General features: G+C 42.9%; 2 protein-coding genes and 2 long non-coding RNA genes across 6 annotated transcripts in view; 2 read left to right on the top strand and 2 right to left on the bottom strand.

The window, feature by feature from the left end:
• LOC118364266 (metal regulatory transcription factor 1-like) overlaps nt 1-6,018 on the top strand; it is a 29,527-nt gene extending 23,509 nt beyond the window's left edge. The window contains exon 11 of the mRNA XM_035745667.2: nt 380-6,018. Within this exon, the coding sequence (XP_035601560.1) occupies nt 380-897 (518 nt within the window). The 3' untranslated portion in view covers nt 898-6,018. The remainder of the gene's footprint in view (nt 1-379) is intronic.
• A 41-nt stretch (nt 6,019-6,059) lies between these two features.
• Nucleotides 6,060-9,142, bottom strand: LOC118364264 (uncharacterized). The gene is made up of 4 exons (XR_004821546.2): nt 9,033-9,142; nt 6,570-6,625; nt 6,239-6,340; nt 6,060-6,163 (listed from the first exon to the last, which is right to left on the bottom strand). It is a non-coding gene; the product is annotated as an uncharacterized LOC118364264 (long non-coding RNA).
• A 211-nt stretch (nt 9,143-9,353) lies between these two features.
• On the top strand, nt 9,354-12,863 carry LOC118364263 (uncharacterized). 2 transcript variants are annotated; one of them, XR_004821545.2, is made up of 5 exons: nt 9,354-9,574; nt 10,116-10,311; nt 10,877-11,260; nt 11,466-12,141; nt 12,503-12,863. It is a non-coding gene; the product is annotated as an uncharacterized LOC118364263 (long non-coding RNA). The 2 variants fall into 2 exon arrangements; XR_008087875.1 differs by lacking the exon at nt 12,503-12,863 and having other exon boundaries at nt 9,354-9,859; nt 11,466-12,022.
• A 218-nt stretch (nt 12,864-13,081) lies between these two features.
• Nucleotides 13,082-19,457, bottom strand: part of LOC118364259 (glycoprotein endo-alpha-1,2-mannosidase-like protein) — a 39,570-nt gene continuing 33,194 nt past the window's right edge. Inside the window, exons 4-5 of one of the 2 annotated variants that reach the window (XM_035745655.2) lie at nt 13,462-14,107; nt 13,082-13,263 (exon numbers count right to left, since the gene is read on the bottom strand). In XM_035745655.2, coding sequence (XP_035601548.1) covers nt 13,471-14,107 — 637 coding nt within the window. In that variant the 3' untranslated portion in view covers nt 13,082-13,263; nt 13,462-13,470. Of the gene's footprint in view, nt 14,108-19,457 lie in introns of both variants that reach the window. The other variant, XM_035745654.2, reaches the window with a different exon arrangement.

The following is a 19,457-nucleotide window of genomic DNA, read 5'->3' as shown; positions in this document are numbered from 1 at the left end:
GCATTCTATAGTAAGTACTGTAGTATTCTGTAGTATTTTTTTTCATGTGGGGTAGCCTACCAATGTTGAATGAATCAGGATATTTAAAAAGCACAAACTCAGTCAGTCATGTAGAAAACTCATCCATGTTGAATGTATTTACATGGCACAAATTCATTTGATGTTCCCTCGTAGCATTTTAATGGAATTTGAGTTACAAAGGATCTAATGTCATTTTTGGACAGCTGGCTTGGTCTGTAGTCATACTGTAGCTCCGGTTTGTGTTCATTAGGGTACATTGTGTTTCAAAGTGTTGTGCAAAAGAGAGTTCACTCTGTTTTGGGTTTTCTTCCATTTCGTGCCTAATGAAATACAACCCTTGTTTTGTAATGTGTTACAGGCAACTCTGTCCAGCAGATCGGCCTCAGCCTTCCCGTCATCATCATCAAACAGGAGGAGTCCTGCCAGTGCCAGTGTGCCTGCAGGGACTCTTCTAAAGACAAGAGCTCCAACGCCTCGGCAGCACCACAACAACAGCCCGCAATGCCCTCCACTCCTCCACCTCCCCCCACTCCCGTGGCACTGCCCTTTCCCACCGTACTCCCCCCAGCACCCTCTTTCCCCTTGTGCTGCCTCCCACCGCTCACCTCGGAAATGAACGAGTCCCCGCCTCTTCCCCAAACAGGTGCAGTTCTAGGACCGGGTAGCCCCTCGACCTCTGTTCAGACGTTCTCCACAGGGGTGGCCACGGTGACCACCAACCCCCCTCCTATCACGGATGGTTTGGCCACCATGGACGTGTCGGACTTCCTGTCCCTGCAGAGCCCCGAGAGAACGACCAACATTGAGGCTCTGCTACTGGTGACCAGCAGTGACGACTTCACTATGGCTGGCGCTAGCACCACCATCAACCCCTAGTGGACACTCAGGCTTTGTCCCTATTCTCCACCCTTCTCTTGCATACTCCCAGTCATGGATTTAAAAGCATTGAGTTGGTGTAAGTGTTGGGCAGAGGGAGTTTCTACCATTGTTAAATTAAAGGGAGTGTGCAAATGCACACTTTAGGAGAAGGATGTAGAATCAGGACGCAGCCGCACTTTCTGATTTACCCACTACACGTCTGCTTTTCAAGTATTGTAAGTGAAACTTAATGAGGGGGCTTGTTTTGGAAAAGCTGCAAAATGCATGCCATTCAAGAAGTGTTCTTAATTGGCTGGCTCTCCATCAGAAGACACGGTCTTGAAAGGCCCTAGAACTATTGTCTGCTTCTAATATGGCGTGAAGCTGATTCCTGAGAGAAGCAAAACAAAACATTGTTGTCTATATCCATGTACTGTACATTAGTTCCTAACTGTAACTAATACGATTAGTTGGTAAGTGATTGACCAGAATGCACTGCATGTGAAGTGAATTAGAATTTCTTCAACTATATTTCCTACAAGGAATTTGTGGCAGTTTTGCCATTCCCTTAAAAGCAATGTATTGCTAATGCCATAATGTGAAGAGTAATTTCCAGTGTTTTACATAAATTAGCTAGTGTAGTCCAGATTTTTGTTTAGTCTTTCGTCTCGCTTTGTTTGTTCGTTTTTGTCTTTCTTTACAGGTATATTTACCAATTGAAAAAGAAATTGGCTGTGACACAATTTGCTTGACTTTTAAATATAATTTAGAAGTCAATACATTAGTAATAAGCCGAACTTAATATTAATATTTTGTAAAAAAAAAAAGAACAATTATTGGAGGAAAAAAAATCAATTTCTGGCCTTAGACTGTCATCAAGTCTCAGCTTATTGATCATCATTGTTAATTTATTCCACTTTTCGCCTAAGTGTTTTTTTTTGTCCCCCTTCTGTTGTTACTGAGTTTTGTTTTATGGAGCCCCCCTCAATCTTAAGTTTCCAGAAAGCCATTTCAACACTGCACCTTATTGCAATTAATTGTACATCGAGGTTGTCAAAAAAAAGGTCCTCCAAATGGTATTTTTGGTCTGTAAAACCTCTTCACAATGAAATCATGAATCAAGGATGAAAAAATTGCTCACAACCGTGTTTCTCAATGAATTACAACCCACTCAGGGATGCATTGTGGCATATCTAATTTATACAATTTGAGATTTTCCTTTATTTAATAAGAGATTGTCCATTTTAGACATTTTAGCAGTCAACTGCCCTGTTGCCCATCGATTGTAGTAGCCCCCTTTTTCGGCTGCACTCTCCCCTCTTTGTGCACTGTCTAATATGACCAGTTATCTGAGTTATTACTATGACACTATTTGAATACCACTGCGGTCAGAAGTGGTTTGTTTCTGAAGGGTGTTGATGGTGTAAATACGGTACATTTAAATGTGAACACTTATTCCTTCAGATTGTTTTAGAATGTATTTGTTTTGTATATCATTTTGAATATGTAGACTTGAACCTTGGAGACCCCCTGCGCTGCCCTTTGTCTTTGCATTCTGCGCCCATGCAGATGCTCACAGATCTTATGCAGAAGAGTTTAAAATTAAGCCTTATGGTTAGTTTTAGGGCCATTGGCTTCTGTGCAGTCAACATAGTATTTATTTTCAAATGCAAGCATAAGTAACTTTCTTGGAGTATATGACGATATTATTTCACATGGGACATAATGCAATGATTACAAAATTGGAGAGAAGGCATTATGCCCTAATATCATGTGTAGAGCAACCTAGCCTTACTACAGGATCTCACTTGCTGTGGCTTACTGAGCTGGCTCCTTGCCTTGTCAGTCTTTTCCTATGGCTTGATTTGGACACTGCCTGACTACTTCCTCCTGTTAATCTAGTCTTGTTCAATGCCTTTTTAGCAGCTGCCTACAAGTGGACAAAAGTACATTAAAAAGAAATACATCACTTTTTGTTTGAAGTTTTAACAGATATTGTGCCAACAAATCAAATGATCCCCCAATTATTATTTTTCTATTGTAATTTGTTTTATGTGAAGATGTTACTGCAGAGATATACTGTAGACGGAAATTGTTTCTCTTGATTTTTTTGTTTGTTGTAGTACTGTATTGTAGACAAATAATACTTCATTTTACAGATCACTACATCAATGTTGTAGTCGGAAATTGTAATTACATCAACATTTTGAATTGGTACTTCACAGGCATTGATTAACAGCAGCTGTCATGTTCTATTATTTAGCATGGAAAGAGGGACTGAGATCCAACCTAGGTGTCATCATGTATCATAGGATAAGAGTATGCAGGAAATCTTTGTCTGGCAGACCTGAATAAGGGGAAATGTTTAAACTAACATGGGCTTTTCCCTTTTCTGTTTTGAGATTTAACCAATACCAAAACTTGATAACCTGCAATATTAATTAATGTAGTTGGCACTTAAAATGTAATATAAAATGTGAATTATCAAATGTGAATTTTTCTTGTGACAATTTGAACAGTTTTACTGAGTTACAGTTCAGAAAATTGAAATAAATTCATTAGGCCCTAATTTATGGATTTCACATGACTGGGCAGGGGCACAGCCATGAGTGTGCCTGGGAGAGTGTAGGTCCACCTACTGGGGAGCCAGGCAATCAGAATGAGTTTATCCCCAACAAAAGGGCTTTATTACAGAAATAATCATCAGTTTCATCAGCTGTCTGGGTGGCTGGTCTCTGACAATCCCGCATGTGAAGAAGTTGGATGTGGAGGTCCTGGGCTGGCGTACTGCCAAATTCTCTAAAACGACATTGATGTCCACCAGAGCTGTTGCAATGGTGGACACTTCTGCAGTCAGCATGCCAATGGCATGCTCCCTCAACTTGACATCTGTGGCATTATGTGCACCTGTGTAATGATCATGCTGTTTAGTTAGCTTTTTGATATGCCTCTGGTGTATGGATTATATTGGCAAAGGAGAAATGCTGACTAACAAGGATGTTAACAATTGTGCACAAAATTTGAGAGAAGCATTTTGTACGTATGGAACATTTCTGGGATCTTTTTATTTTCATGAAACATGGGAAAACCACTGTTGCATTTATATTTTTTGTTCAGTATAGGTATTCCCCCTCACAATGCTGGTCAATAACTTGATGTATTACAATTATGAACCCTGACTGCCCCTCAACATGTTCACCTCCAATTTGATGCATACTTAAGAAAATATCTATGCAATGATTTGACTGCAGCATTCCTTAAAGTACAAAATGCAACAAAAAAATCATGACCAACCTTTTACATCTGTCTTGGTCCAAGTTATATCAATATTCAGGTTTGCTCATTTGCGAAACTCCATATACATAAACATTTTTGCTCAAATCTTTCCGTATTCAACTAACCGGCATGACCAATTTGACATCCTATTTTGTTTACCATAATCATCCATTTTATGTGAAGATCCAAGTTATTACGTGTGATGTATCATGTTTGAGGTGGGGCTGTGAGCCTGGGCATTGAAATGTTCTGTCTTTTTTTCCATTGCTTTCCAGTGAATATTGAATGAGTTTTGTTTTTTTACATTTACCTGTTTAGACACAAACTGGATTTGCTTGGGGGGGAAATTACAATATGATTCTGTTGTAAGAATTGTTTGGGTCAAATGTTGTATGCTGCATCTTAAGTTTTGGGTGAATAACAATCATCTTCGTGTTCTCATACTGTATGTGCTATTTTTACTCAAGTCATCTCAATTAACTTTTAATCTGTAAGGGTGATACAAATTTGGACCCGATTTGTTAAGCAAATTTAACACTTTAGACCAATTGTTAGAATTGAAATTGCTGGTTCTAACTTTGCTAGAAGATACTGACCCTTCTGTTACGCTTGTTTACACTGAGCTCAAAACGCAATCATGGTAACATTAAGACACTAGAGCCGACGCGATATATGGGTGGGAAAAGTTACCTCAATGCAGGGACGGGATTTGCCACTGTACTCTAAAAACTGCCCTTTTTGTCCTCATGTTAGCTAGCAGTAGCCACAGCAGCCATTATGGAATGGCACAGATATCCACTAGTTACCACCTATATTGTAAAATGTCATGAAACAAGCTCTCTTAATTTGAAGGGTTAGGCATAAGATTAGCAGTGCGGTTAAGGTTAGGTTTAAAATCACATTTGGAGAGAAATAGGCAGGGTTTATGACAATTCATGAAAACAAAATAGCTTTTCTAAATTTAAGGTAGGCAGTGTGATTAGGTTTACAATCACATTTTGAGAAGAGAAAGGGCAGGGTCTATGTCTGTGGCAGCTAGCTAGCACGTCACATTGAACAAAGAAGCTGATTGGCTGACATTGCCATTCCAAAATGGCTGTGGTGAATACTGTTAGCTAGCAGGAGCACAAAAATTAGTTTTCAGGGATGGATCTGTGTTAAGGTACAATTGAGTACAGTAGAATATCCCAGAGGTACATTTTCTGACCCATATCTCACGCTGGCTCCACAGTGTCCAGGGCAGCAGGTAGCCTAGCAGTTAAGGGTGTTGGGCCAGTAACCGAAAGGTCGCTGAATCGAATCACCAAGCCTGCCAGGTGAAAAATTTGTCTGTGCCCTTGAGCAAGGCATAATTGCTATTGTAAGTCACTCTGGATATATGAGCGTCTGCTAAATTACTCAAATGTAACCATGGTTCTGACCCCAGTAGATCTGTGTAAACAAGGGTTGAGTCTTCTGGCATGTTCAGCCTTTTATATACACTTAACCGCTTACCTTTAGGTTAAATTGTCATGCGAAAAATGGCTCAAATGGGGATTTTTGTCCTGTTTTCTAGCCAATGGTCAGATGTTTGGAATGGTGAGTTCATAGGTGCAGAACACTGGCAGTTTGTAGGTTTTGATAAAGTGCCACTTTGAAGAAAGCACAGTTTGTATTTTGGAATTCTGTTCATTTGAACACTCAATGGGTAAAACGAGGGGGAAACGTAATGCTTCCAAAGGAATGTCTTCAACACCCAAAGAATGAAGTTGTAAAGGATTTCTATTTTTAAAAGAATGTATCATGTGAAATTGGTTTGCTTGTTTTGTATAAAGTAGTATTGTATAATAAAGTAATTACTTTTTGAATTGAGAGCAATATAATGAAATCTTGACAGGTCTCCCATTTTTGCCCAAGCGAAAAAGTTGTGATCTATGATAGTTTATTTGACATAAATTATTCACATTTCCACCATGAGTAAAATCAGTCACTTCGGAGCAGGGAATGATCCATCGCTAAGGTTCTTCTCCTGTGGAGTTCAGAAAAGATACTTCAGTTTGGTGGTTGACACATTTTTCAGAGCTTGAAGCATGGAGAAACATACCCTTAAAATGCCCCGCAGGTCCACCAAGTCCTTCAGAACAGTGTTGCATAGATCCATCTGTTCCTTCAGGGAGACCAACTGGTCTTGGAGGTCTTCAAGTAGCTGTGCTGACCAAAACAAGGGTGAGTTGACTTTTTGGTAAAAGTTCAGTCACCCTACTAACCAGAGACCAATAGAAGTTAAAACCTCTTAATTCAGAAAAGCACATGACCATATAATAAGGTTAACTACATGTATGATTTCTATTTGGATGAAGTGTCTGGATACCTTCAGTTTACTACCTCCAATTAGAAGTACTTTTTGAAGAATAAATTAAAGTCCCACTGCTGACCTGTGTGTTTGAAGAGTCTGTCCCATCATTCTGGGTAGCTGGGACCTTCACCATATCTACAATCAAATCACATTTTATTTGTCACATGTGCTGAATACAACAGGTGTCGAGCTTAGAGAAATGCTTAAAGGCAATGCAGTTAAGAAAATACCTAAAACAAAATGAAAGAGCAGCAATAAAATAACAATAGCGAGGCTATATACAGGGGGTACTGGTCTCGAGGTAATATGTACATGTAGACTTGGCACTCCGGTACTGCTTGCCGTGTGGTAGTGGAGAGAACAGTCTATGACTAGGGTGGCTGGAGTCTTTGACCATTTTTAGGGCCTTCCTCTGAAACCACCTGATATAGAGGTCCTGGATGGCAAGAAGCTTGGCCCCGGTGATGTACTGGGTCATACACACTACCCTCTGTAGTGCCTTGTGGTTGGAGGCTGAGTAGTTGCCATACCAGGCAGTGATGCAACCAGTGCAACCATGCTCTCAATGGTGCAGCTGTAGAACCTTTTGAGGATCTGAGGACCCATGACAAATCTTCAGTCTCCCGAGGGGGAATGGGTTTTGTCGTACCCTTTTCACGACTGTCTTGGTGTGCTTGGACCATGTTATGTGGACGCCAAGGAACATGAAGCTCTCAACCTGCTCCACTACAGCACCGTCAACGAGAATGGCGGCGTGCTCGGCCCTCCTTTTCCTGTAGTCCACAATCTTGTCTTGATCACATTGAGGGAGAGGTTGTTATCCTTGCACCACACGGTCAGGTCTCGGACCTCCTCCCTATAGGCGGTCTCATCGTTGTCGGTGATCAGGTCTACCGTTGTTGTGCCATCTGCAAACTTGGTGTTGGAGTCCATGCAGTCATGAGTGAACAGGGGGAGACTGAGTGCGCACCCGAGGGGCCCCCGTGTTGAGGATCAGCGTGGCGGATGGGTTGTTACCTACCCTTACCAGTTGGGGGCGGCCCGTCAGGAAGTCCAGAATCCAGTTGCAGAGGGAGGTGTTTAGTCCCAGTGTCCTTAGCTTAGTGATGAGTTGAGGGCACTATGGTGTTGAACGGAGCTGTAGTCAATGAATAGCATTCTCATAGGTGTTCCCTTTGTCCAGGTGTGAAAGGACATTTGTTGAGTGCAAGAGAAATTGCATCATCTGTGGATCTGTTGTAGCGGTATGCAAATTGGAGTGGGTCTAGGGTTTCTGGGATAATGGTGTTGATGTGAGATATGACTAGCCTTTCAAAGCACTTCATAGCTACAGACGCGAGTGCTACGGGTCAGTAGTCATTGGCAGGTTACCCTAGTCCCTGTGCCCAAAAACACTATGGTAGTCTGCTTGAAATATGTTGGTATTACATACTCACAGGGAGATATTAAAAATGTCAGTGAAGACACTTGCCAGTTGGTCAGCGCATACTCGGAGTACATGTCCTGGTAAATGTTGACCTGTTTAAAGGTCTTACATCACCTGCAGAGAGCGTGATCCCACAGTCATCCGGAAACAGCTGATGTGCTAATGCATGTGTGTGTTACTTGCCTCGAAGTGAGCATATTAGTTATTTAGCTTGTCTGGTAGGCTCGTGTTACTGGGCAGCTCTCGGCTGTGCTTCCTTTTGTAGTCTAATAGTTTGCAAGCCTTGCCACATCTAACGAATGTCGGAGCCGTTGTAGTACGATTCGATCTTCGTCCCGTATTGACTCTTTGCCTGTTTGATGGTTCGTTGGAGGGCATAGCGGAATTTCTTATAAGCTTCCGGGTTAGAGTCCCACTCTTTGAAAGTTGCCTGTAATCCATGGCTTCTGGTTTTGGTATGCACGTACAGTCACTGTGGGGACGACGTCGTCGATGCACTTATTGTTGAAGCCAGGGACTGATGTGGTGTACTCAATGCCATCGGAAGAACCCCAGAACATGTTCAAGTCTGTGCTAGTAAAACGGTCCTGTAGTTTACCATCTGCTTCAGCTGATCACGGGTGCTTCCTGCTTTAAATTTTAGCTTGTACGCAGGAATCAGGAGGATAGAATTATGGTCAGATTTCCAAATGGAGGGCGGGGGAGAGCTTCATACACGTCTCTGTGTGTGGAGTAAAGGTGGTCTAGAGATTTTTCCCTCTGGTTGCACATTTAACATGCCAATAGAAATTAGGTAAAACTGGTTTCCCTACATTAAAGTCCCCGGCCAATAGGAACACCGCCTCTGGATGAGTGTTTTCCTGTTTTCTTACGGCGGTATATAGCTCATTGAGTGCGGTCTTAGTGCCAGCATCAGTCTGTGATGGTATGAAGACAGCTATGAAAAATACAGATGAAAACTCTAGGTAGAGTATCTCATGATAAGCTGTAGACCACACTATCTCAGGCAAGCAAAACCTTGAGACTTCCTTAGATATCATGAACAATGGAAATGGCATTAAAATTAAACAACCACTAATGAACAGATATATAGGCATTTGTGTAGTATAATGTTACCTGGAACCGACGCCATTTTTGTTTCCCTAGAAAATCACCTGGTCTGTACACTTGGGGGTTACACATGTGATATAGTTTTACTAATTGGTAATTGATTGGAGGCATGGTACAAGTTGAATAACTGAAGGTATCCTTGTAAATGTGATGTAATGGGCATGTACTATTTTATTATTAGTTTGGATCCATATCAGCCACTTGTTATGCAAATTACAAAGCACATTTTGATCTTGTTTATTTTATAAACATTTTGCGAAGCTGTGTGCTTTCACTTTAAGGAAATGTGTGTCATTGTTTTGAGGGCGTTACCCAGAAGACAGTTAATGTTATTTCATCAGCCGACACAGCATGTAGCACCAACACTTTCTATGAATACATTTTTAAAGTTTATTTCAAACTTAATGATATTAAAGACGCGTTTATAGATCTAGCGACCCGAGATGGACGAACTGGGTGCAAAGAACTGAAGACAAAAATTATGCGCTTGTCACCGCAGTCCGTCATAAATGGACCATCTGCCCGGTGTGATGATGCAAGACTGCAAGGTCGGTCCATTATGTCACCATTCAAACTCAAACGGCAAGGTTCTACAATTAAAATAAATTCTAAGTTGAATAGAGGTCCTTATAGTCCATATGATAAGCTAACAGTTGTTAGCGAGATATATCATTCTCATGGTTTCAAGTGCACGTGTTAGGGCTCCCGAGAGGCGCAGCAGTCTAAGTTACTACAGTCCCTGGTTCGGATCCAGCCTAAATCACACCCGGCCGTGATTGGGAGTCCCATAGGGCGGCGCACAATTGGCCCAGCGTCGTCCGGGTTTGGCCGAGGTAGGCCGTCATTTAAAACTAGACTTACTTGTCTAGTTAAATAAAGGATACATATTAAAATATATATGTATTGTGCAATAACATGTCTAAAACTAAATAAATCTTGGGCTTTTTGTCAAATGCTTTGCATTAGCCACGTTCTGTTGTGGGGGAGATTGTTGAATGTCTACTCCTGATGAAATGTGATCATACATCAGTCAATGTAAGCTGTTTGCATAAGACCATTCATTCCTAATGGTTTGCTTTTGAAGTGTAGATGGTGCAGAAGTCCTGAATTCAACAGTGAAGGCTCTAAAGGATGGGCAAGTTGTGGCTGTGCCAACGGACACAATATATGGGCTGGCTTGCTTGGCTCAGAATTCCAATGCCATCAAAAAGGTGTATGACATCAAAGGACGTAATGGGGAGAAACCACTGGCCATTTGTGTTGGAGAAATCAAAGACATTTACAAGTAAGCGTGCATTGATGGTGTTCGTATCATTGTTCTTGTGGCTCAATGTCTTGCAACATGCCTTACTCACACTATAGGGCTGAGCTGAACTGGCCTGGCCTTGTTACGCATCTAACGTAGTTGCAAAAATCTACCTTGCTGGACAGGACAAAATGAAAATATCGGTGCCAGCACAGTACGGTTTGCATCAGCCCTATAATGTGAATCAGGCAATATTGCAGCCAAGCCTAAATGTTTTTTTTTTTACCCTTGTGGTGGGAGGTACTGTAAGGTGTCAGTCAAAAAAGAACTGATAGGGGACCTGTTGCCTGGCCCTGTCACTCTAGTTCTGGAACGAGCTGAAGTACTCAACACTGACCTCAATCCCTTCACTCCGGTTACACTCCCATAGACATGGACAATTCACTGCCCCTAAAAGATTACAAATTATACTGTAATTCATAAACCACTCAATTTCAAAATGTGTGTTGCTTTTCTGCATGCTAGATTTTGGATTGGCATTTAGTAAGTTATTTATTACATGCATTGGGCTGTTGGTGATGATGTGTTTACCTTTTACTTCCAGTTAGTAGTAGTGTGCATCCCGGACCAGGCCTTCATGAGACGCCTCTGCCAGATGTGTGGGGAACCTCTTGCCCTCACCAGCGCCAACATCAGCTCACACTCCAGCACTGTGGCTGTACATGTATGTTGAAACAACCCACCGTGTGTGAGAACTGTTTTTATTCCATGAACTGGAGGGGAGGTGGGACTACATCATCTACAACTAACCAAGGTTTATCAGTGCATCATTTTTCACTGATACTTAAAAGGACTTTGGCAAAATAGTAGTTATACAGGAGTTCCAGGATCTGTGGCCTCAGTTATCAGTGGTGGTGGATGGCGGACCAATAGGAGACAAGAGTCGGTTGGGGTCAACAGGCAAATACCGCATCATCAGACCTGGCTGGTGAGTAGTGATACTGGCCTGCTCAGCAGATTACAGGCCACTGACTGTAATACATTTCAATCCGTTTTGTTCATTTATCCAAGTTAAAAGTACATGAGCACATGTTGTGAGTAGTAGTTTAAACATACAGTATAGTGAAAATGACCTGTGGAAGTGATAACCCCCCCTGCTCTTTTCTGTTCTTTCAATGCCTTCTCTTCCACAGTTCATGTGCTAGAGGACTGTCAGAAGACACGGGATGAGTGAGGTTTGCCCCCTTCAAATTCATACCACATGCTGAAATGTACAACCAGCAAGAACCTGTGCTTACCATGGCCAAATACAACTCTGAATGATGGCAATGCCTGCAACGCTGAGGCGAGTGATGATTTCTAAAGGAAGGACGGTCCTTTTGCACATTGCATGCTATTGTGGAATTCTCTGGGTTTCTTGTAAAACTTAAGGGATTTGTTTTTGTCTTTCTGGGTTATTAGCTGTCCAAGCATTGTTGTTTCTATGGGAAAACCCTTTTTTTCACAAATTGGTCTTCTGACCAATCAGATCAGCTCTGAAAAATATCTGACGAGAAAAGATCTGATGTGATTGGTCAGACCAATTGGTGGGGAAAAGAATATCAGGATTGGGCTGACTGTAAATGCAGCCTATGAGCGAGCTGTGATCTAGTGTATTATTGCTCAACAGTTTTGAGTACCTGATTATTGGTTTGTATAATGGACCAATGAGAGTATGTTGTTGACAATAAATGGCATGCATTATGCAGATCATGATGGCTTGGGTTGGTTTTCTCTCCTCGCCTATAGTACTGGGTGAATGTCAGTGTGGTGGATGAACTACTGCAGAAGCTCCTGTCCACAGAACACTCTCAATTACTTTTTTTTTTGGTAAGTGTCTTCTCACATGTTTGGAATGTAGATGGTTATTATTCAGTAATGCATATACATTAAGGAGTTAGCCTAGCGGTTAAGAGCATTGGGTCAGTAACCTGTCCTTGAGCAAGGCAGTTAACCCTCAAAATAAACTGCCGGACTATACATTTACATTGCCTGCGCACGAGAGTGACTGTTTATTTCTATAAAAAGTTGAATTATTTTAACGGACAATGTCCCAACTCTAATGGTGAATGAATCTGAAAAACCTGTTTTGAGCAGATTGCATTTATTAAAACTGGTAATTGTGCTAGACTTAAAATATGAAATTGTTGAATGTCGTTTCTCACTGGTGGTGGTTGTTTTCTGTCTTCAGATAAAACAAAACTGCTGTGGACATGGCGTTTCCCCTTGGCTGAATTGGTCTGTAATCACATGCTCCGATACCCCAACATCTCTGTGGAGCCCTCAGACTCTCCCTGGTGCACTGACATTAAACCATTTGGTCAAGCATGCTGTTTTCCCTTACACATTGGTTCAGCTCTGGGCTGAAGTTTCCCTAGGTACCGATCTAGGATCAGCTCCCCCAAACCTTAACCATTAGTTGGGGAAATGTACAACTGACCCTAGATCAGCACCTAGGGGCAACTTCACCCTACATCTTTGAGCTCCACATCCTTGTTAAGCCACACAGGAAATACCCCTTTACTTGGCAATGACCACACTTGCTTTGAGTGAAGAGAAAAGGCTAGACTTAATGAAGAGAAAATATAATCGTACAGTTCCACTAGCTCTCTCTCTCTCTCTCTCATCCTTTATTCTCTCATACTTTCCAAGAAAGAGATGGCTTGTGGATGAAAGTCAAATCCTAGAAATGTCACCTGGTCTATTTTTATTGGGATTATCATTTTAAAAATTAAAAGGATTGTGCAGAAAGAAAAGTCATGCCAGGGTGCATTGTATCAAACAGATGGTTACATTGGACAGTGGTTTGTCAAAGTAGGACAGAGTGTACTGTGTACAGTATATTAGACTATTGACGTGTCCATCCATGCTGGTAGGGAGGATGGGGGTTGTCTAGAGGTTATCAGGAGGCAAGATCCAGGGCAGAGATATGGCAAGCAGGAGGGGAGCTTTCTGTTGCACATAAGAGTCAACTGTAGAATATCCCAAATATACCACATAATGCAATTTTGCACCCCCCCAAAAAAATTAAAATTAGCATTTCTCTCTCTCTTTTTTTCTTCTCTCCAATCCAATTCCCACGCACTTGTCTCTCACACATTCATAAACCTCTACAGTCACTCGTGCTTTTTCTCTCTCTTTCACACATACCGTGCCAGTTCACATGAGCCATGTCTCTTTCTCCTTGTTGAACTGCTCTGCCCACCTCCTGGTGAGCTCCAGGTAGTGCTCAGGTTGGTGCGGCTGGTAATCCAAATACAACCTGGTCACCGTCTTTTTTGGCACAGCCATCTCGATCTGCGTGCCCTCGTGCCACTCGTTGAACGACGTTATCGTGACGATCTCGGGCCGCACGTTCAGCGCCGCCTGCAAGGCTGTCTCGTAGTAGCGGCCGTTGACTCGGTTGCGCGTGTTGTGGTTGTTCCACGGTCTGACTGCGGTGTCGATGTAGCCCGGCCCGGCGCTAGGTATAAATAACAGGTTGTTACCGTCGCAGAACGCCTTGACCGCCTTCCAATTCTGGTGGGATGAACCAAAAGAGAACCCGTTGGAGGCGAAGTACGTGTACATGCCATCGAAACCACCGGCAAGAATGTCATGCTTGTGGCGCTCCTCCACGATGAGGGCTATGAAGACACTGTCATACGGCGTGCCACGCAGGCTGTGGGAGCCCGTGGGGTGGAGCAGGTCGGACCAGTTCTCGGGCGGCGTCAGATACGAGTCATAAATGTAGAACAGAGGCAGGATATTCCCGGTGCTAGAGGTGAACTTGTAGAAGGCTCCGTGGTCCCCGTACCTTCAAACACAAATAAATGGACACGAGATTATTGATACAGATTTGGATATTTGCATGGAAGGAGAAATAACCTAGAAGTATCCTAATAAGATATGAATCACATTCTAGAGTTATTTACATGTAATCTAGCATTCAGGAGACAGCAGAGGGAGCACAGCCCCAGCCAAATCGACGACACAGTGGAGAAGGTTAAAAGCTTCAAGTTCCTCGGCATACACATCACTGTGTGGTGAAGAAGGTGCAACAGTGTCTCTTTTTAACATCAGGAGGCTGAATAAATTCGACTTCGTCCCTAAGACCCTCGCACACTTTTAAAGATGGACCATTGAGAACATCCTGTCAGGCTGTATCACCGCCTGGTACGACAACTGCACCGTCCGCAACCACAGGACTCTCCAGAGAGTGGTGCGGTCAGCCCAACGCATCACCGTAGCCACACTGCCTGCCCTTCAGGACATCTACAGCACCCGGTGTCACAGGAAGACCAAGAAGATCATAGCTGGGACCGAGAGACTGCAACTGTTAGACTAATGATTACACCTTATATCAGCTCGATGCAGGCAAGTGTGCGCAAGGTGGTCACTTTGATTACCAATGTGTCTCTCGGCCTGTGTGCACCTACGTTGTAAACTTTCATTCATAGGCTAGGTTGTAGCAACCTCATGATGGGTATAGGGAAAATTGGAGTGTCATGTCGTAGCTAAACCTGTCGCTGTTACATTTAACTGGGTGACTGGAATATGAATGAGAGTCATCCAATATGCTGTAATAGAAATAAGGCCATGCTCATTAAAAAAATGTCATGTGTATACGCCACTGGTCTATACATCCCATCGTGTGTATATACACACACATACACAGTGCCTTCGGAAAGTATTCAGACACCTTTTTTTCACATATTGTTAGGTTACAACCTTATTCTAAAATGGATTTAAATAGTTTTTTCCCCCTCATCAATCTACACAATACCTCATAATCAGAACGTTTTTTTTTATATATTTTTTTTAACATTATTGCAAATTCATTAAACATGAAACTGTCACATTTACATAAGTATTCAGCCCCTTACCTCAGTACTTTGTTAAAGCACCTTTGGCAGCGATTACAGCCTCGAGTCTTCTTGGGTATGACGCTACATACTTTGCATTTGGGGAGTTTCTCCCATTCTTCTCTGCAGATCCTCTCAAGCTCTGTCAGGTTGGATGGGGAGTGTTGCTGCACAGCTATTTTCAGGTCTCTCCAGAGATGTTCGATTGGGTTCAAGTCTGGGCTCTGTCTGGGCCACTCAAGGATATACACTTGTCCCGAAGCCACTCCTGCGTTGTCCAGATGGAAGGTGAAACTTTTCCCCAGTCTGAGATCCTGAACGCTCTGGAGCAGGTTTTCATCAAGGATCTCTCTGTATTTTGCTCTGTTCATCTTTCCCTCGATTCTGACTTGCCTCCAAGTCCCTGCCACTGAAAAACATCCCCACAGCATGATGCTGCCACCACCATGCTTCACCATAGGGATGGTGCCAGGTTTCCTCGGAACGTGACACTTGGCATTCAGGCCAAAGAGTTCGATCTTGGTTTCAACAAACCAAAGAATCTTGTTTCTCATGGTCGGAGAGTCTTTAGGTGGCTTTTGGCAAATTACAAGCGGGCTGTCATGTGCCTTTTACTGAGGAGTGGCTTCCGTCTGGCCACTCTACCATAAAGGTCTGATTGGTGGAGTGCTGCAGAGATGGCTGTCCTTCTGGAAGGTTCTCCCATCTCCACAGAGGAACTCTAGAGCTCTGTCAGAGTGACCATTGGGTTCACCTCCCTGACCAAGGCCCTTCTCCCCCGATTGCTCAGTTTGGCCGGTACGGTCAGCTCTAGGAAGAGTCTTAAATGGTTCCAAACTTCTTCCATTTAAGAATGATGGAGGCCACTGTGTTTTAGGGGACGTTCAATGCTGCAGAAATGTTTTGGTACCCTTCCCCAGATCTGTGCCTAGACACGATCCTGTCTCTGAGTTCTACGGAAAGACCTCATGGCTTGGTTTTTGCTCTGACATGCACTGTCAACTGTGGGACCTTTTTATAGAGTGTGTACCTTTCCAAATCATATCCTATCTATTGGATTTACCACAGGTGGACTCATTTCAAGTTGTAGAAACATCTCAAGGATGATCAATGGAAACAGGATGCACCTGACCTCAATTTAATTTAGCATAACAAAGGGTCTGAATACTTATGTAAAAAAGGTATTTCTGTTTTTAATATTTAATACTGTCATGACGTTGGCCTGGGGGTAGGTTTATGACAGTCATAAATACCTATTTCCCCCTTTTTCCTCTCTCTACCCTACTGATGTTACATTTGCAAAACCCTTGGTTAACATAGAGATTCTGGGAACATCAGAAGGTGAGGGGAAATTAACTATATTCTGGTAATCCGACCAATGGAACATATGCGGTGGTACTTAATGAATATGGTGTCAGTTCGGTTGTCATCTGAGACATTCTCGTAAATGATAAGATGACATAAACTCTAGTAATTGTTGTTCAATTTAAATGTTTGAATATGAAATTATTCGTGATGGGATGAAATGTGATTTTAGCTTCTAAAATGTGAGATTTCATAAAATAGGGCTCTGCTCAATCAGTGGCCCGCCCCTGTGAAGGGACATGGGCTATAAAACTTTTCAAACACGCCCTCCTCTCCCTTCCTATATAAGCCCTTGACGACAATATAATCTCCTGTTGTGAGGACGATGGTCCGATGTCAGAATGGTTCAGATAATAACTACAGAATGAAGTCAACATCAGCGTGAGCTTTGGTTGTGAATGGTATGAACTTTGAACTCTTATTCACTACAGAAGTGATACCTCCTAGCCGTTGAGATAGCAACAGCCACTGCAAACGAGGGTTAGGAAGGAACAGACTGAGTAACCCGTCTACCACACAACGACGTTACTACAACGTATTCAATTTACCAGCAGAGACTTTCTTCAAAGGACTCGGTTGGGCAACACGGCCTTCCATCTACCACCAACCTACCGAAGCGCAGCTCAGAGTAAATATTTATTGTATTTTCCTTTTCCATATGGGCGGTAATTTAGAATGCATAAGATACTGTATTTACGATAGCACAGCTTCACCCTTTGTTCCTCAGTCTTCCCGCTCTTTCACTCAAACCCAGCCCCTTTTCTTTTGTGTAACCAGCTGTCATATCTGTTCCGCCCGCTAGGGACATTTTCCTTTATGACGTAATTTGTAATCAAGTTATGATTTAATTATGTATATGTGTAATTCTGTGTGATTAGTTAGGTATTTAGTGTATAAATAATTAAACCCAATTTTGCATTGCTGATTCAACTTGTTAGCCAGGGTTCGTGAAGATAACCAAGAATTTACAACTCAGATGAGACTGAATTAAATAATGGGGTGCAAAGGAGCAAAATAAATAAATACAGTAGGGGGAGAGGTAGTTGTTTGGGCTAAATTATAGATGGGCTATGTACAGGTGCAGTCATCTGTGAGCTGCTCTGACAGCTGGTTCTTAAAGCTAGTGAGGGAGATAAGTGTTCCCAGTTTCAGAGATTTTTGTAGTTCGTTCCAGTCAGGCGGCCAAAGGAAGAATTGGTTCGGGGGTGACCAGAGAGATATACCTGCTGGAGCGCGTGCTACAGGTGGGTGCTGCTATGGTGACCAGCGAGCTGAGATAAGGGGGGACTTTAAGCTAGCAGGGTCTTGTAGATGACCTGGAGCCAGTGGGTTTGACGACGAGTATAATGCGAGGGCCAGCCAACGAGAACGTACAGGTCGCAGTGGTGGGTAGTATATGGGGCTTTAGTGACAAAACGGATGGCACTGTGATAGACTGCATCCAATTCATTGAGTAGGGTATTGGAGGCTATTTTGTAAATGACATCGCCGAAGTCGAGGATCGGTAGGATGGTCAGTTTTACAAGGGTATGTTTGGCAGCATGAGTGAAGGATGTTTTGTTGCGAAATAGGAAGCCAATTCTAGATTTAACTTTGGATTGGAGATGTTTGATGTGAGTCTGGAAGGAGAGTTTACAGTCTAACCAGACACCTAGGTAATTGTAGTTGTCCACATATTCTAAGTCTGAACCGTCCAGAGTAGTGATGTTGGACAGGCGGGCAGGTGCATGCAGCGATCGGTTCAAGAGCATGCATTTAGTTTTACTTGTATTTAGGGGCAATTGGAGGCCATGGAAGGAGAGTTGTATGGCATTGAAGCTCACCTGGAGGGTTGTTAACACAGTGTCCAAAGAAGGGCCAGAAATATACAGAATGGTGTCGTCTGCGTAGAGGTGGATCAGAGACTCACCAGCAGCAAGAGCGACATCATTGATGTATACAGAGAAGAGAGTCAGTCCAAGAATTGAACACTGTGGCACCCCCATAGAGCCTGCCAGAGGCCCGGACAACAGGCCCTCCGATTTGACACACTGAACTCTATCAGAGAAGTAGTTGGTGAACCAGGCGAGGCAATCATTTGAGAATCCAAGGCTATCGAGTCTGCCGATGAGGATGTGGTGATTGACAGAGTCGAAAGCCTTGGCCAGGTCAATAAATACTGCTGCACAGTATTGTTTCTTATCGATGGCGGTTAAGATATCGTTTAGGACCTTGAGCGTGGCAGAGGTGCACCCATGACCAGCTCTCAAACCAGATTGCAAAGCGGAGAAGGTATGGTGGGATTCGAAATGGTCGGTAATATGTTTGTTGACTTGGCTTTCGAAGACCTTAGAAAGGCAGGGTAGGATAGATATAGGTCCTTAGCAATTTGGGTCAAGAGTGTCTCCCCCTTTAAAGAGGGGGATGACCGCAGCTGCTTTCCAATCTTTGGGAATCTCAGATGACACAAAAGAGAGGTTGAACAGGCTAGTAATAGAGGTGGCAACAATTTCGGCAGATCATTTTAGAAAGAAAGGGTCCAGATTGTCTAGCCTGGATGATTTGTAGGGGTCCAGATTTTGCAGCTCTTTCGAAGCATCAGCTGACTGGATTTGAGAGAAGGAGAAATGGGGAAGGCTTGGGCGAGTTGCTGTGGGGGGTGCAGTGCTGTTGACCGGAGTAGGGGTAGCCAGGTGGAAAGCATAGCCAGCCGTAGAAAAATGCTTATTGAAATTCTCAATTATAGTGAATTTATCGGTGGTGACAGTGTTTCCTGTCTTCAGTGCAGTGGGCAGCTGGGAGGAGGTGTTCTTATTCTCCATGGACTTTACAGTGTCCCAGAACTTTTTTGAGTTTCTGTTGCAGGAAGCAAATTACTGCTTGAAAAAGCTAGCCTTGGCTTTTCTAACTGCCTGTGTATATTGGTTTCTGGCTTCCCTGAAAAGTTGCATATCACTT

Source organism: Oncorhynchus keta, chromosome 31, assembly GCF_023373465.1.
Source record: "Oncorhynchus keta strain PuntledgeMale-10-30-2019 chromosome 31, Oket_V2, whole genome shotgun sequence".
Classification (NCBI taxonomy): Eukaryota; Metazoa; Chordata; class Actinopteri; order Salmoniformes; family Salmonidae; genus Oncorhynchus; species Oncorhynchus keta.
This window is presented reverse-complemented; position numbering and strand designations above follow the sequence as displayed.